Source organism: Pituophis catenifer, unplaced genomic scaffold, assembly GCF_029215685.1.
Source record: "Pituophis catenifer annectens isolate HBS135680 unplaced genomic scaffold, rPitCat1.0.hap2 SCAF_2, whole genome shotgun sequence".
Taxonomy (NCBI): domain Eukaryota; kingdom Metazoa; phylum Chordata; class Lepidosauria; order Squamata; family Colubridae; genus Pituophis; species Pituophis catenifer.
Window position 1 is genome coordinate 78,770,220 of NW_027256882.1, and position 19,237 is coordinate 78,789,456.

Here is a 19,237-nt window from a genome sequence, read left to right on the forward strand (position 1 = left end):
AAAAAATCAGACCTCAGCATTATGTCATAAGAAAACATATTTGTTTGTATTAACCTAGGGATTACTATTGACCTTATTATTTGTCTTCAATTGACAACATAATTCATTCCCTCACTTCTACAGAATGCTTAAGAGGTGCATTTGAATGACTACTATAACAGCTCAACTGCCTGCCTGGATATTGCTTGTAATGTTATGCACACAGCTCCTGGTGTCGTGACAGTCATAAGCAATTATGGCTATAAGAAAGTTTAACAAAAGTACACCCCCTCCCCACCTGGGTCAGGTACCCTTGTTTTATTATTTACATATACTTGAGTCCCATGTACTACATTCTATGGCTAAGCTTTTGACTCTTATGGACATTCAAGATCCACTAACATTCTTTTCCTACTGTACTTAGCTATTTAAGCTTAAAATGCTAGATTGGATCATAGTTGCATTTTAGTGTATCCTAATCGCTTGGCCATAATCATAATAAATGTAGAATGATATAGCAACACATTGAGTTCATGAATGACATTTAAAAAAACCCTGAAAAGGGTGGATAGCATAATATTTAGAAAGAAAGGTGCTGATTAATTGCAGAAGGCTTTTCTTTTTTCTTTTTTGCTAACTATTGTAGCTAAAGAACTGTAGTTTACCTGAATTATGTAGAGAAGGTAATTCTAGTAAACATTTTTTTTTAGTTTGGTAGAAAACCAGATGGCTACTTCATAACCAACAAAGAAACTCCCCTATTGAACTTAAATACATTCAATATCAAATTCGAATCAATATTGCACATATGTGGCCCATTTCTGTAGCACTGAAGCTAGTAGATACAGATTTTTCCCTAAAAACTCTGCACTGAAAATAGAAGATATTTATGCATTTCTGGAAATAATTCTTTTATATTTTGTATGTAAAAATTAAAATAAAAATACTAGTTTTTCAATTTATGTATATGTCTTAACTCAAAATTAAGCAATCTTTATAAAATTATAAAAAGAAAATGCCTCATTTAACATATTATTAAATGAGACTTTTCAAATATTATAATCACTTTTCAATAATCATGCATATAAAAAAATTCCAAAATCAAATGTAGCATACATACTCACAGAGTTAAGCAAAAGTATTATATCTCAGCCAGGGTTGGTTAGCCTTTTTTTTTTACCCACAATATAGAATACTTCAAAAATACTGTCTAACCATCCATAATATAGTCTCACTGACTTAGTAGAGGCACAATTCTTGTACACTGTACACTGTGGACAACAGCCCTGAATCACAAGTTATACAGAGAAACGTAAGTAAGCATTACAACACAAACAGATAAACAACCAGACAATATATTTGACACTGCATAGAAAAAACACAATCCAGGTCAGCAGTGAAACAATGAAAAAAAAAAAACCCTGCACAAACAATTGGTATTGTTGATTTTTTTCTTTCTTTTTTTTCCTCTCTTTTGGCTTTAACGTTTTAAATTTCAAAAATTTAAGTTGCCTGGACTTGTTTTGGTCCTACTGCAATGCCATTACAGTCGAGAATGTATTGTAAACAACCTTGAGGAGGTGGTCGCTGGGATGGGACTTTATTTGATTCGGACTCCTTAGCCGATCCACTCTGCAAGATAGAAAAAGAAGAAAAAAAAACCCATAGAGATGAGTGTGTAAGAAGGCTAGAAGATGATGAGGATAGACTGGGAAATATACCTTTGGTTGTTAGACCTGATCTCTTCTTACTACCTTAAAAAATTCCCTGAAGACCCTAATAGAAATGACTCTTGGTGCATCATTAGGAAGCCCAGTGAAGGGAATGCAAAAAGGCAGAGATTACACTGGAACTGCAGGACACAGAAAGAGGGAAATTTCAGGGGCGCTATTCAGCAGGTTCTGACAGGTTCTGGAGAACCAGTAGCGGAAATTTTGAGTAGTTCGGAAAACCAGCAAATACTACCTCTGGCTGGTCCCAGAGTGAGGTGGGAATGGAGATTTTGCAATATCCTTCCCCCAGGAGTGGGGTGGGAATGGAGATTTTGCAGTATCCTTCCCTTGGAGTGGGGTGGGAATGGAGATTTTGCAGTATGCTTCCCCTGCTACCCCCACCAAGCCACGCCCACAGAACTGGTAGTAAAAAAAAATTGAATTCCACCACTGGAAATTATCCTTTCCTCTCCTATAGTGGTCATAAAATAACCTCATGTTAGCCCCGCCACCCCCCAAAAGCTCCTATTGCCACAAAAAAGACCTTTTCCAGGACAAGAAGGAATTCTGTCCTCGGCTCCTTTCTTAACTAATGGATTTCAGGCATCTCAAGGGAATGAAGAGGGAGACAATAAGGGCAAAAGTGGAGAAGTTGTTGCACTGAGAAATTTAAATACTGTATATATTTTGGGATAAGAACATGCAGCAAAAAATGATTTTTAATATAGTTTGTAAATGTCCCATTAAAAAGGCACAGTAACTTCAATACATTTATAGCTTATATAATACGAAATACAAGGTTGATAATACAAAAGAGACAGATTATTTTCACTTACAGAAGCATTTCTACTGAAATTGGTATTTTAAAAAATGATTGGGTTTGACGATGCAGGCCTTGGAACAATAAAAATCAGTAAGGGTCTGCCTTATTTCTAGAAGTATTCTAGTGGAGAATAAGCAGCAGGGTGGGAAATTTATTACTTTTGTCTGGTGAATATTGAGAGCAGAGCTTGATCTTAGTTGCTGCATCATGGCTAATGATGGACTTGTCATTATCTCTTAGTTTAAGTGAACAGATTTTTTTTTACTTAATGAAACTAGTCATTTGTTGGCTATGGAGGTTCTGACTTTGACAGAAAGATTATAATTATGAAATATCATGGACTGTGATTAAAAAGGTATTGGTGAAATCTGTACCAATCCAAGAGATCTATGGTCTATGCTTAATATAGTCCATCTCAAAGGAAATGCCTTCGCCTTAAATTAGGCTTCCCATTATGACCGCTCATATTTCCTGTTCACCTCATTTCCTTAAATATATCTCTGTTTAAGCGTTTTGTAATCTTAATAACCCTTGCACACTTTCCGACGGATGCACTTGTTGTTCATTGAACAGTACCTGCAGTTCTTTGCTTGTATCAATATTCTGTTCTATCACAAGTCCATCAAGATGCGTACACATTTCAGGCTTATCACATACCATGTTCCTTCCTTGCTGTCAAGATTTATGGTGATTTGAAAAAGATGAATCAGAGTGACATGTTCTAATGACAATAGCTTTTACTCAAGGAGAGAAAATATAATTTTTCTTACAGGAAAATTATTTTTTACAGGGTCTTAAAACCACAAGTATTAAATTAATTTTAAAAAGTGATATTTCAACAATTTCAAATATGGTCTGTAGATCATCTGAGACTTTTAAAGGAAGTTTAATTTATTCTCTTACTAATGCTACAAATTTATTATATGTTACTGTGACATACAGTGGCGCTCATTTAATTATTACAATTTGGACTGGCAATGCTGTTGCTAAGTAATGTGGTTGTTAAGCGAGATATTACATGACTTCAGTGAATTGAATGACTATGGTCATTAAGGGAATCACCTGCAGTTGTTTAAGCAAAAGCCAGTTTAATCTAGTGATTAAGGCACAGACTAGAAAGTAGGAGATTGTGACTTCCCATCCCGTCTTAGCCATGACTTTGGGCCAGTTGTTGTTTGACCCACCTCATCTGTTTGTTATTGTGGGGAAAATCAGAGGAGAAGTTTGCCACCTTGAGTTATTTGTAAAAATAAAGGCGGGATACAAATAAATACAAACAAACAAAAAAATAAGACATCAGATGACTGGGACTTAAGATTTTACTGAGCACCTCTGGAGTACAAAAATTAAATTAAGATAAATTAAGAAAAGTGCTGTTATACTTTTGTTGCTGATTAGTCACAAATCACATAATAAAAGTTTCTGATCATCTATGAAGAATCTTGGATGGCCAAAATACCTCTGGGTAAAAGTTCTTGTAGTGAAGGTTTTATTCAGCTTCAGGAATAGGAAACATTATGGTTTTGAGTTATAAATCTTCAAAGCACATCTTCACATAAAAATAAATAAATAAAGATGGATTTAAAAGAGTATCTAATCAGGGATTAAATACAGTAAATCATATTCCTACTAAAACTATTACTGAGTGCTCCAAACATTCTTATGATTTTTTTTCTGTATACATGGAAAAATCTAGCAGTTGCCTCAAATACCCACAAAGACCTTGTATGAAAAGGTTATTATGATGTAAATGCTTCTGAATAACGTGCCTGAATGCCAAGATTGACATGAGCAAGATTATCCTTCAATTTGGCTCTAGGGAATAATTTATAATATTGAGTTGTCTGAATAAGTCTGAAAAATTAAATGATTATCTATTATACTTAAATGCAGCTAACCTGTTGATAATTATGCATCTGGTATCCACTACTGACATCTGCAGAACATATGATAATTCTGTTCATCCTACTCCTTAGATACCAAGAGCTCTAATCCTGTGCTCAAAATCAGCCACACCAGGATAATTACAGCAACTGGAGCTGCCTGTGTTTTGTGCTGGAGGATTGCCTAATAGCCTGGAACTAAGCCAATAGCGCATAGGATTTTGCTAGAGTCCTCTCCACCAGGCCAACGGTGAGGCTACTGAGATACAGAATTTGCTGTTTGCTGCACAGCATTCCATAGGCCTGAAGGAGATCAATGCAAAACATGCTTCCCAAATACCATAAATTATCTGCAAGAGAAAGGAACTGCAAGTGAGCAAGACAGACCCAACTATTCCATGGGATCATACTAGGATCACATTTCAAGGAGAATAGCACCAAATATGTCCTTTTCACCAGAGAATGTAAGTATAATGGGAATAACTTAATAGGACTGTAACTGAACAAGTGTAAATTCTTAGGCAAAAAGAACTTCAAAAGAATTTGAAACTATAAATAAAACTATTTAATTCCCTCTATTCCATTTGGACGAGTGTACTATCTTAAAGAAAGTAACTTTCTAGTGGCTATTCGCTAGCTACCATGAATACGTCAAGATCTTTTTCTTTCTTAATTGTTGACCTATTGTAGATAAACTGTAGCATCTTTTTCCTAACTGTTAAATTTGTATTTTTGAATATAGGTACTACTGCTAAAGTTAAGTAGCTCTCTTCTAGTCATCTGTATTCCTCAGATATTTCTCCTTAGAGGTTTGCTTGAAGGCAGAGGAAATTCAAAGGGATTTCTTTGATCATTTTTTGCTTCTGATACTGAGCATGTAGAAGTTATGTTACAGTAGGAGGGGGCAAATCTGAAGCTTCAGAATTACAAGAAGCTCTCAAATATTATTTTAGTATCCTCCAATGCCTCTCTGAACATAAATTCTGAAAGTCTGCAGCATGGCTTATTGTAATTTTGAGGCAGAAAACATTAAACATGTCCTAAAGTAGACATAACATATTGTACTTAAAAAAACCAAAACACCCCCTGCAAAGTTTATCCAAAGAAACTCAGAGAAATAAAAGCAAAGAGTTCTAACCTTATCTACATAAGCCATGAGAGCCTATGCATTTCTATTAATTCATTTTAATTACTAAGTTACAACAGTCCTCACTCTTCCCACAAAAATATTCAGTAATCTTAATCTCTGCATAAGAAAAATACTGCCTTTATACATTTCTCAGGTGTCCAGAGATCATGCACAAATAATCATGAATCGGTTGAAATGCATACTATGAGATGACCATTGTTCTGTAATTTCATACATAAAAGTGAAAAGCTAAACATCTAGAAAAAGTGCTTTTATATAAAGTTCAGCAATAACAAACATTGAAGTATTACTAAATAACAATATCTCCATCTGCTGGTGCAAAAAACAACAAACACTGAGTTGGAAAATTGCCACATGCTAAGTATTCAACAATAGTTTTTCCTTGTATTCTTTGACGGTGTAATTCTTCCAATGTGTTTTGGCTTCTGATAATTTTTTTTTTATCAAATACAAAAATCTCCAGCTTTTTAAGTATAAAGCTGGGATCCACAACAGTAAGCCTAAGGGCACCAGTGTGCCCAGAGAAATTTCTCTTGTGCCCTCATGGTTCACTGCTCACCTGACATTTTGTTTTAGAACTGATCACACCAATTTAACAGCCATTTTTGAGTAGACAGACTTTCCTAGGGCAGCTGCCAGTGGTCATGACTTGCTGCCAAATTCTAAATTGGCACAAACTTTTATTTTTCACATATGCAATCCCTCTTGAAAGTTCTTTTCATTTTGTCTGCAGGTTTGAGGGACTCCTGCTATAAACACTGCCTAACTTTCTGAATTTTCATTCCAGCAAGAGATCTGTGGCATTATCCTTCTTCTTTCTTTCTTTCTTCTGCCAGCAACCTTTGGAAGAATACTTTTTCCAGTGTATTATCAGTTCGATGTATTACCAGTAATATGTGGCTTAAGCTTAATAGTTTACTCTCTTTCTGGATATTCTATGACAGTGTTGGCAAACCTTTTTGGCACCGAGTGCTGAAATGGGAGCGCAGGCGCAGGCGGAAGCACCAGAAACAGAAGAGGAGCTCCCCAGCGTGTACATGCGGGAGTGCCGGAAACCGGAAGAGCAGTTCCCCAGCTCACATGTGCACGCTGGTCACCTGGTCTTCCGGTTTCTGGCATGCATGCACACATGAAGACCAGCTGGCCAGAGCACATGTGTATGCCGGAAACTGGAAACTCAGTTTCCTGGCATGTGCATGTGTGCCAGGGAGCTATTTTTCCAGTTTCCGGCACTCCCATGTGTGCAAACACCAGCAGGCAAGCGTGCATGTGCATGCCGGAACCCAGAAGAGCAATGGACGACAGCTGGCGTGCCCGGAGAGATGGCTCTGTGTGCCACTTCTGGCACACATGCCATAGGGTCACCATATGGGAAGAGTCCTTAGAAATTCAAAACCTTACAAACGCTTGATAAACTTTCAGCTTGCTTAACAAAAGTATTAATTTAATTTGGATTTTTTTTCTTTCTCATAGTCAGTACATTTTGATTTTCAGAGAAAGGAGGATAATTGTTTCTGCATAATCTGGTGGATCTCTGATCTTCACGTTTATTTTAGCAATGCTCTCTCTGTTGGGGAATTTGATAAAATTGTTTTAATGTTGTTATCACCTCCTCTAACCAAACAGTTTTCCATAAGGATGATAAACCTCACAAATAAAAGGATTCTGCCCCTCGGTATCATTTTCCCACATGAATGCAAAAGGTACTGGGCCCTTAAAATGTGGTCCGCACATTCCTAGTACACTCAGAAAGGTAACCAAGAAAAAATGTGAGTGATTTTTGTAGCCCTTATACTATTTCTTTTTTTAGTTCTAACTGGATCTGTTTTTTATGCTTTTCAGTGTTTCCAATGCTTTTGGGTAGCCTGCGGGTCTTCTATGATCAAAAATCAAAAGGATACATTAGTCCTTGAATCACATAGCTCTAGCGTACAAATGCTGAAGCAGCAAAGATACAGGAGGAAGAGTTACTCACTGCAGAGCTACCAAAAATGATGTTGTGGTGACTGAGCAGTAGATTCTGAAGTCCTGCAGCCGGGGCTGAGCTGATTTACTCTTTACTTGTAACAAATACATTGTCCAAACAGCTGTCTAAATTCTTCATATAACAATTTTATAATGCAAAGTTATCAATGTTTTGGATATACTTAAAGTTATATATTTCTAACTGCATATTGGCTGCATTATTAAAATTTATCTTAGTCTTTGCTTAGTCTCGTTAAAAACAGGAATGAACTTGCTTTCAGCAGAGACGAGCATTTCCCACAAGATGGTGCTACACTCTTAGTGGGGAGGTGTGTGTGTGTGAGGTAAATTAAGCTGACCTGATATATTTTGGACACAGAAGCAGACTGAATAAAATAAAATAAAAGTCATAATGCCTTTTTGCTCTTATATTTTTATATTGTGAAATATCCTAATGAGTGTATGTAAGCTTAAACATGTAAGTATATATGTATAGACATAGACCAAAAATTATCAATTTGAGCATGATCTTAAAATTTTAAAATCCAGTCTTTGCAGTTCTCCATATATTTTAAACACATTAGTCTGTACCCTTTGACAGTTCCAATAACTGTCTATAAAATATTTATAATTTAAAATCCCTTTCGGATCTTTTTGGTTTTATTTTTTTATTTATGAAAATACTGTCCATGTGTTTGTGTCTGTATAAGAGACAGGATGTATATATATATAAGAATTTGCATTATATATTACTATTCCACGTTCATATTATTCAGATTGCTAATATTACCTTCTTCTTGCTGCATATGTGTAGCCTGAGCAAAGCTTTTATTATTTATTTATTTATTTATTTATTTATTTATTTATTTATTTATTTATTTATTTATTTATTTATTTATTTATTTATTTATTTACCGCCCTTCTCCCAAAGGGACTCAGGGCGGTGTACAGCCAGCATAAAACACACAAATATAAAATTTAAAAACAGTTTAAAAAATATTAAATAGTTTGGCCCATATCTAATTAAAATAGATACCCAATTTAGATATTTAAAATTAAGAATTAACGATTAAAAAATTAAAATTAGGCCAGCCCGGCTTGTTGAAATAAAAGCGTCTTGAGGGCCCGGTGAAGGTATGTAAGTCAGGAATCCTCTGCATCTCGGAGGGCAATTCGTTCCAGAGGGCAGGAGCCCCCACAGAGAAGGCTCTCCCCCTGGGGGTCGCTAGCCGACATTGCTTGGATGATGGCACCCGGAGAAGCCCCTCTCTGTGGGAGCGAATTGGCCAGTGGGAGGCTATTGGTAGCAGCAGGCGGTCTTGTAAGTACCCAGGTTCTAAGCCATGGAGCGCTCTGAAGGTGGTAACCAATACCTTGAATCGCACCTGGAGGACCATCGGGAGCCAGTGCAGCTCGCGCAGGAGAGGTGTTACATGGGAGCACCATGATGCTCCCATAACCACCCGTGCGGACGCATTCTGGACCAGTTGGAGTCTCCGGGTGCTCCTCAAGGGGAGCCCCATGTAGAGAGCATTACAATAATCCAGGTGGGAAGTGACGAGGGCATGAGTGACCGTGCGTAGGGAGTCCTGATCCAGAAAGGGACGCAACTGGCATAGTCTGATTTAATATTTTCTTTTATCCAATTTTTCTGGTCTTAATGTACTTTCCATAATGCCAATCTTTTGTGATACATAATCTAAGTGAACATTTCAGCTTCTAGCTTAAAGCATGAAAAACAACTCTGAAAGTCTTTACCTCCTCAGTGGTGTCTCCACCTAATTTTCAGATTCATTTTTTTGGCTGTTAGGGAAGGTAACAGTCTTGATGCTGGTAACGTTAATTGTTAGTATCTCCTCATTGTAATAATTGTGATACTTATAGTAATAGTGATCCCAATGCTCTTCTAAGACCCACTGAGATCAAAAGCAAGAAGAGACATGCTACAGGCCTTTTCTGCTGTGGTACCAGATTTATGGAACACCCTCCCATCACCCAAAGTGAGTTTGATTCCATCCCTGTTGATTTTCTGAAAGGCCTTCAAAATCTGGTTATGCTGTTAGGCTTTGGGAACCCAGGGGACAGGTGAGATACTTAACTCTATTATTATTGCTGCTCTTTCTTATGTTTTAATTGTGATTTTTAAAATGTTTCTGTTAGTTTTTGATATGTTAACTGTTTTATAATTTTATTGCATGCCATCCACACCATCTTTTCATGAGATGGCAGCCATAGACATTGGATGGATGGATGGATGGATGAATAAGTCCACTACTCAAGTAAGGTGTCAGGGAATTTATGTAACTTAAAGCCTACTAAGTATTTCTCCCTAAGGAAAATAATACCACCTACCAAGAGTCCGAATTCATATTCATGACCTAATATTTCCTCACTGCAGTAAGATAGACATACAGATAAGCAGTTCTTTCTTTTTGAACTTCAGAATAAATGACTAGTCAGCATGGTCAGTTATAATCTTCTGGTCAGGTTTTGTGTCATGAATGAAAGTCATCAACAGCTAGCAATGTTTAACTTTTTTGAAGACTGACTTGAAGATACAAATGGACTGAGATATTATTGTATGTTTAATTACAATTTGATAATGTTTTTGTCAATTAAAACTATTTTGGGCCTGAGGAAGACAAAAAACATAGCTAGTAAATATTCATTTCAAATAAATAGAAAAATATATAGATACAAACATACATAGTGCTATAGCCACATAAAATAGGATGTACGGAGCTGTTTATGTCACAAAGCCTTGAGAAGAAAATGAGCAGAAGCAAATAAAAGATGATTATAGGTTATATTGTCCCAGTTAACTAACAAGCAACAGACACATATTGTATCCTGGAAGTTAACTTTTAAAGTTACTGCTTTACTTTCAATTGATCTCTATTTGGATATTTTAAAAACACCATATTTGAAATTTTATCTAAGGAATTATCCATGTAATATCCCAGATCAAAATGCTCAAGCTGTTCCTGATAGTTCCTACTAAAATTCTTTTTCTGTGCCTAGACATGAGTCAGCATTCCTTACCTGAGGTTGCTGAAGAGCAGTTGGTTTCTGAGGAGATGGTATAGGTGTTTTAGATAAAAGTTGGTTCATTCTGCTTACAACAAGCTCAGTTATAAGCTGTTTGTCTTCAGCCTGGTGCTCACCAATCAAAGGCGTTGCAGAACCCATAACCTAAAAGAGATAAAAACTAGTTAGCTAAAGAAAGGTAGTAATTTTTAATGCTGTGTCCCACACCACTATGGTTATCATTTATTTTGAACTGCATGGAAAAGAGAGTTAAAAATAAAGGACTGCAAAATATTTTAGATTTTTAAAAATTATTCTTAGCAAGTCTTGGATATATAGGATTATTAGAAAGGTTGAAAAGGAATGCTTTGTTTTATTTTTTTTATGAGAAGAAACCTGAACCGGAATATATTAAAAGTGGATAATTCTAGTTTGGTAAATATACTTGTTAGACTGGAGTGCAGATATTGCAGTGGCTTCATTGATGCATCAAGACTTGCAGAAAGTTTGAGACCCGATACTACAATGTTCCAACAACAGAACCTCTTTGAAATGCAAATAGTATGCATTAGCTGTGCATCCAACATATATAAGCGATAGATTTGCACTAATATAGCTCTATATATTGACCAACGGTTACCATTGTGTGCTTGAGGAGGTCTGGAGAAAGAAAGCCCATAGTGCCAGACATGGTCAAATCAAAGTTTTACATTCCTGCAAAACACTTAGTAAAAACCAACCTAGGAAATAGATATCTAAATCTTTAAATACAGTTTTTAGAAAACATTTGCTAAACATACATTGGCTTAATTCTAGGAGTCTGCCTGGACTACATTGGCACAGTAGCTTTATCTGCACAGTGAACTGTATTAAAAAGTACCAATTATTCATGTAGATTCCTTATTCATTCAGACAAACTGAGATTTATTCAATGGCTGTGAGAAACAGCTTTTCTCTTTCCACTTCCTGTGGAGCATTACCTACTTTACCTACTTTAGTTCTTTGGCTTTCTAGAAATACTTTCCATAAAATTATCTTTTGTCAATATCAAATTCGTATTTTTAATAATATAAGATATTTCATTGCAGAATTATTTCTATTTATTGTAGAACCAGTTCCATGATGGATATATAGAAAAGTTTTTTTCCTTATTAATCAAGTATGAAACAGCTTTATTTACTCAAAAATATTTGACAGAGATAATCTGTTTTATTATATTTAATTGTATTTGCCCTCTGAAACTACTCTGGATGGGGAGGAACAGGCTCAGACTCAACCCTTCCAAGACCGAGTGGCTGTGGCTACCGGCGTCCCGATACAGTCAGCAGGTGCCATCGCTGACTATTGGGGGTGAATCTTTGCCCCCCACAGAGAGGGCTCGCAATCTGGGTGTCCTCCTGGACACACGGCTGTCTTTAGAAGAGCATATGACGGCCGTGGCCAGGGGGGCCTTTTATCAGGTTCGCCTGATCCGCCAGTTGCAGCCCTTTCTGGACCGGGACGCCTTGTCACCTCCCGGCTGGACTATTGTAATGCTCTCTACATGGGGCTCCCCTTGAAGAGCACTCGGAGGCTCCAGCTGGTCCAGAATGCGGCCGCGCGGGTGGTTATGGGCGCACCTCGTTGTGCCCGCGTGACACCCCTCCTGCGCGAGCTGCACTGGCTCCCAGTGGTCTTCCGGGTGCGATTCAAGGTATTGGTTACCACCTTTAAAGCGCTCCATGGCACAGGACCCGGGTACCTTCGAGACCGTCTTCTGCCACCAATAGCCTCCCACCGACCAGTCCGTTCCCACAGAGAGGGTCTCCTCAGGGTGCCATCAGCCAAGTTATGTCGGCTGGCGACACCCAGGGGGAGGGCCTTCTCTGTGGGAGCCCCAACCCTGTGGAATGAACTGCCCCCGGAAATACGTAAGATCTCCGACCTCCGGGTGTTCCGCTGCGCACTGAAGACCCTGTTGTTCCGCCAGGCAGGGCTGTCAATATAATAATTTTAAATTGGGGTATTTTAATTTTTGGGGTTTTAAATCGGCCAAATCTATTTAATTATTTTAATTTTTAATTATTGTTGTGTCTTGTGTTTTTAAATTGGCTGTACACCGCCCTGAGTCCTTCGGGAGAAGGGCGGTATAGAAATAAAATAATAATAATAATAATAATAATAATAATAATAATAATAATAATAATAATAATAATAATTAGTATTTCCAAGATGAATAATAGCTTACAAACATTTTTATTTAATAAACAAATGCTTGTGAAAGACATACATGTTAGGTATTAGATAGAAGATTCATACAAGCTGGAACCAAACAATGATTAAGGGGAAAGATTATTAATTTCTATGAATCAATGTTTCTCTTGCCAATCAAAATATCTCACTTTGTTCTGTAATATATATATACTGTATATCCCTTCTGTGCAATTTTTTAAAACTAAAAACATGTTGGATAAATGATAATGACTTATGAAATCATCCTTCTGGAATGCACCTTTAATGTGGCAAAGACGCCTCATGGGAACAAGTACAAGATTCATCAATTCAGTGATTAATCATACTTGAATGATAGAACTAGAAAGTAGTGAACTACCAGGCTAACCAACAGATCAGGAATCTACTATATACTTTCTTGCCTCTACTGCAAATGAAAAACAGATTGAAGATAAAACAGTTGCATTACCACAAAGCTGAATGACATGAACCACATTTCATTTTCTTTTAAATATACACACACAACCAAAACATTAACAAAGAAAAAACGCACATGTTTTATTAATGGGCTACATTGGTTGATAAAGATCATATTACATAATATTGTAAAATAAATGTATTAGTGTACTAAACTATACATTTACTACATTGTTTTAAACAAAAAAAAATGGGTAGAATTTATTTATTTATTTATTTTTAATTTTTTTCCTCCTAATCAGAGGAACAAAACCAAAATGACAAAAACCAACAAAGCTCTTGACTAATATTTTTTAAGTTTAGAAACCCAAATAAATAATAACAATTATAATCCCGAGTCATATGCTTGATAACTGTGGAAGAATTTTTCAAATCTAGAGAAGCAGGACCGAACTTTGTAGCAAAATCATAATGCTGATGATATCAATTTGCTTGGGACAAATTTAGGCCAACAGATTTGTCTGTTCCTCTCATCTAAAATCATTCTTAACAAGTAGTGATAAATGGGTACTTCCCAAGTTTTACTAAGAAGCTTTTATTTTAAAAGTCAATTTCATAATATTACATATGATGAGTGTTATGGATCTAATTAGCATTACCATTAAGAAAGCATTCAATATTTTCAGAAAGTTATACATTAAAATTATAAAATAAATAGTTATAAAATGTGTTGGATAAGAAAGTTTTCAGGTTTGCAATTTATATTTTACGTACTAAGGATATATTTTATATGTATACTTTTAAATCTTTTTTTGACAGGGCATCCCCTTTTAGTCCCCTCAAAGAGAAAAAAGAGAAAAGTATTTTTTTTATTTCTATGCACTTTGTCAGAAAATCCATGTCTGTGACTTGGGTAGTGACCTCTGCCTAGAAAGGACAAAGTTCAAAGTTAGAAAAACTATATTCTAATTTGTTCAAAGTCAAGAGTCTGATCAAATTAAGTCGGATTCTGACTTTGCTAAACAGGTGTCAGCATTTTAGGAAGGCCAGCTCTGGAAACAGACATCACAAGAAGTATTAAGATTTAGTTTTATTGTTGCAGGATATAATATCAGATATTTGACAGTCTGCAAGAATTTCCTTCTTCATTCATTCATTCATTCATTCATTCATTCATTCATTCATTCATTATCACATTTCACCTAACTGACTTTTCTGTCATACAGAATTTAGGGGAGGTATTTTGGGTCTCTTTCTCATGCTCCTTGTTTCCCCAGAAGATTAAAATGTTATTTACTATCTCTTTTATCTGCTAACAGCTTTTGGATGCCTTTATTAATTTTACCTCTATTTTCCTCAGTAGATAGATTTATCAAGCTCACATGTATCCTAATATATTGGTTAAACACTCCTCAATGATTAGTGTTTTCTATGAATTAAAGAATATTTATTCTATAAATCACTAGAAGCAAAAATTTAACTGACCTGAGTAGCATACATCAATATTTAGCACAGGAAAATATATCTTATGTCTTTAAATGGATATATGACTATATTCTCAATTTCCCATTTCATGTAATGTATAATTTTTGGAGGTTTGTTTTAGGAAAGGTAACCCATTCATCTTGTACTCAAAGGACTTAGGGAGAGTTTGTTTAGAAACATGGAAATATTTTGATATTTGGCCTAAAGTATATGTTCAGAACCAACTCATAGCATGATTGTGCTTTCCCACTATGTTATCACAACATGTAGCTTTCTTTAACCATTTGAACTTTAGCATTTTAAATCATGTATTTTTCCAAAGAGGTAGAGATAGATAGATAAATAAATAAATATCTTTTTTCTTTCTTTTTTTTTTAAAGTGATATATTATTTTAAAATTTGCAAGCCATTCAGAGCCTGTTTGGAATCAGGAGACCACAAAATCCAAGATATAAATTCATAATTAAAAAATAAGAGCAGTGACAAAGAAAAATACACTTATTGTACCTCAAAAATATAATCCTTTCCATCCTTTCCATGGACTGCTTTGACAGCACATATATCCAAGCCACCAAACATCTCAGAGCAGCTATCAATCCAGAGCTTGTATCTGGAATTTGAAGACAAGTTTCCATTAGCTTAAAACACAACTTTGTCCTAACGGAGATTCAGCTAAATGGCTTGGGTTTAGACTGCATTCAAACTGTTTTCTTTGTATCCCATTCTTTTAAAAAAAATCACATAGAGCAGTAATTGGATTACTGTACATCTAAGCTGTCATATTTTTATAATATACAAATGAAGCAGCTACAACATATCTATTTTAAGCATCAATATACATTACCTGGGAGTTTAAAAACTCCATAAAGTTCTGAGATATCCCATTAGAATATTGAAGAGAATTTAATATGAGTGAATCAGATCTGGGGAAAATGTATATCATGCTGTGTTTCTTATTATTATACATTTTTAAACTACATTTCTCTTAATATCATCAATATATGGCTGTTCTCTTAGCTTTACATCCCATGTATCAGGAACAATCCTGATGTATGTTTATGTAGTCAGAGACATCTGCCATGGATGCCTAACAATATATCTCTTACATTAATCTTGCTTTAAGTCACCAAATATATGATTATTCTGAATTAAAAATGCTTAAGGTGTTGTATTCATTCTCTATGCTGCAATATGGCTTTACAGTAGAAAGTTTCTGAGGAAGCCACTGCATATATATATATATATATATATATATACATATATATATATATATATATATACACATATACACACTGTATATATAAAAATCTTATGAAAAAGCATTGAAGATAGTATAATTGAGATTTTCATTATTTTTATCAGCTTCATTTTTAATAGGCTTTTTTGGATATATGTCAAATTCAACATCTATAGAAGTGCTCACTGACATGATTGGGTTTATTTAGTTAACAGTCACTTCTATTGTAAAGTACTACATATAGCAATTGAATCTAAAAATTTCATTATGAACCTGGAAAAAATTAAAATAAAATAAAATAAAGAGGTTTTGAAAAACCCTCGTTATAAAATCAAAAAAGCATTTAGAATATTTTATGATTTATATGTGCAGAACATATGAAAAATGATATTGAAAAGAATAGTCTTGTCTTGGACAATTTACTAAGGAAAAGTATATCTACACAGTAACCTTTAGGTATCTGATTCAGTACAATACATATCCCTAAGATAATTTTGATCACTTGGATAATCTCAAAAACATTAACATGATTTGATCCTGGTTAGCACTTAGATGGGGCCATAGGAATACCGACTAAACTTGGAAGTCCAGAAAACATCCTAGAAAAAGACAATGGTAAACCTTTTTCTCCAATAAATCAACATGAACAGAAGCTGAACGGAACTCAAGACAGACTTGTTTCTTTAAATCTGTCTTAAGAACAGACTTCACTATTGTGTACAAACTCACTAGTCTTTTTTCCCCATATTCTAAAGCACCATTAGCTCACATCTTCAATAGTTACTCAAATGACAAAACAGACTCACGCACGAATTTAATATTTTACCCTGTAGTCTAAAAAAAAACTCCAATCCAAGGGAAGAGATAATCAAATGGATTAACTTCAGCTAGTGAAATAATTTTTATCAAGGATTCCTTTTCTCAGCAGTATAAATCAGTTTTCCATGTAGTCCTGCATATACCTCCCAATCAGCTGTGAAGGATTAGAGGATTACTGATAAAAGTGTGAATGGGCTGGACATGATATTTCATATATTTTTTTAAGATACTTTTTCAACCTAAAGCCTAGGTTGAGGAGTGTGATGAGGTAGGCAGTACCTCATGGCTCCAGGTTTTGCTACATTTTTTTCTATGATATGGAAAGTGGGCATTAGATGAGGACTAATGGAATGTACCCCAAATTAAACAACGTGCCCTGTAAGACTTGGAAATGAGAGAAGAACAGAGCGGTGGAGTGAATAATCACAAGACGGTTGGAGATAACGAGAAGTTTGGGACCAAACTGTACGAATGGAACCAGTAATTTAACTCCCTATGTATCTCATCTGTGCAGATTCCCAACCATCAGTTTGCTGAAATTCATTGGAAACTTCCAGCACAAATTAGAAGCTACATTTTTCCCCAAATGAGCCTGATGTTTGCTGCTGCTGAGCCCAGACCCATAGGAATACACCTGGCATTTCTTTGTGGTTCTCAATGTTATCTGAATCTATCGCCAGGGCAGGGGTGAAATGCTCCGGGTTCGGACCGGATCGCCTGATCCGGTAGCGATGGCGGCCGGTGGTTTGGAGAACCGATAGCAAAAATCCCTGCGCGCCCCCCATGCCCAGCTGAGCTGCGTGACCATCAGAGCCTTTTTTTTTACTTTTAAAAGCATTTTTTCTACAACCTCTTCGGCCGAAAAGATGCTTTTAAAAGTAAAAAAAAAAAAGCCTCTGATGATCGCGCAGCTCAGCTGGGATCGTCAGAGGCTTTTAAAAGCATTTTTTTCTGCAACCTCTTCGGCTGAGGAGGTTGTAGAAAAAAATGCTTTTAAAAGCCTCTGATGATCCCAGCTGAGTTGCCTGATCATCAGAGGCTTTTAAAAGCATTTTTTTCTGCAACCTCTCCGACTGAAGAGGTTGTAGAAAAAAATACTTTTAAAAGCCTCTGACGATCCCAGCTGAGTTGCCTGATCATCAGAGGCTTTGAAAAGCATTTTTTCGGCAACCCCTCTTCGGCTGAAGAGGTAGAGAAAATGCTTTTAAAAGTAAAAAAAAAAAAGTTGGCCAGCTTCGGAACATATGGACCAAAACACCTCTTTTTGAATTGCTAAAGCTCCACAACTACTTCATATTCAAGTAGTTGTTTCTGACTCCCAGCAATCTCTGCATGTACATGCTTCCGAAGTGGCCCTACCATCTTTGCAATTTCCATGGGTTCTGATTCTAGCAGAAACCAAAAATTATGAAAAGAGAAAGCTAAAAACAGACAAAATAAAAATAAAAATCCTTGAGCAAACACCTTATAGAAAGACTTATTTACCTGTCTGTCATAGCAATTTGTTCTAACATTGCAGATCCAGTGTTTGTCTTCCAGTTTCCAGATATAGAAGTTCTCCTGTGGAGAAATAGAAAAGCTAAAGAAGCACACAGGTCTTTTCAATTTAATTTTATTTAAATTTAATTTTATTAAACTGTTCATTTATTAGGAAAAAAAATGCTTCCCAACACAAGTGTGAAATATAAAATAAAAAAGGATCCTGAATAAACAAAAGTATGTAATTTGATTTGATCAAGAAAGAAGATACTGGGGAAAAAAAAGTTTTCTGCATCGAATAAACTTACAGTTGTTTTAACAACTCAAAGGATCAACTTAAGAACTCAGTGAAGTCATGTTAAAAGAGAAAGTATTTTGACTAAACCTAAATAGATATCTAAATATGATAGATAATTGGCATTGTGTTAATAATTATATAATTACATAAAAAACTATATGATTAATCAATACACCATGAGATCTGAATCATTAACCAGTGTTATAAGTAAAACCTGTGTGCTTCTGCACAGTATTTTTAGGGAAAAATTATATTGCGAATAAGTAGATAGTTTCCTATATGTTTAATGTCTGCTTTTGTGGTTTTTTTTTTTTACACTGTGTCACTTCCTTGAAATGTACTAATAATGCAATGCCCACATGTATAAATCTTTAAATGTTACAAGAGCTCTGAAATTGGCAATTCCCAACTATTGTAGTTTAGTTAACTGGACATTAATTAATTATCGTATAAGCAGCAGAAGATTGCAGTACCAGAGATTTTGAAAACAGCATGTCAAGGCAGCTTATATTTCCCTTGCCATCTCTTAAACTAATTGGTCTTTGTGCTAAAATCACAAGTATACAAAAACAGATTAAAATCTACTGTGGAACATCAAGTTCCTGACTAAACATATCAAAGTAATGTTGATTTGGGGTATAGCTATGATTCAAGTCTTTTCATATGTAATATGATTTAACTGTAAAAGCTAAAGGATTTTGTCTCAAAGTTTGTAACGTCCCACCCTTTGAGAAGATACACTAAGAATAAAA

General features: G+C 35.5%; 1 protein-coding gene across 1 annotated transcript in view; it reads right to left on the bottom strand.

Annotated features, from left to right (window-relative positions):
• Positions 1-19,237, bottom strand: part of SYN2 (synapsin II) — a 112,218-nt gene that overhangs the window by 7,135 nt on the left and 85,846 nt on the right. The window contains exons 8-11 of the mRNA XM_070933666.1: positions 18,194-18,268; positions 15,160-15,262; positions 10,555-10,704; positions 1,551-1,611 (exon numbers count right to left, since the gene is read on the bottom strand). Coding sequence (XP_070789767.1) covers positions 1,551-1,611; positions 10,555-10,704; positions 15,160-15,262; positions 18,194-18,268 — 389 coding nt within the window. The remainder of the gene's footprint in view (positions 1-1,550; positions 1,612-10,554; positions 10,705-15,159; positions 15,263-18,193; positions 18,269-19,237) is intronic.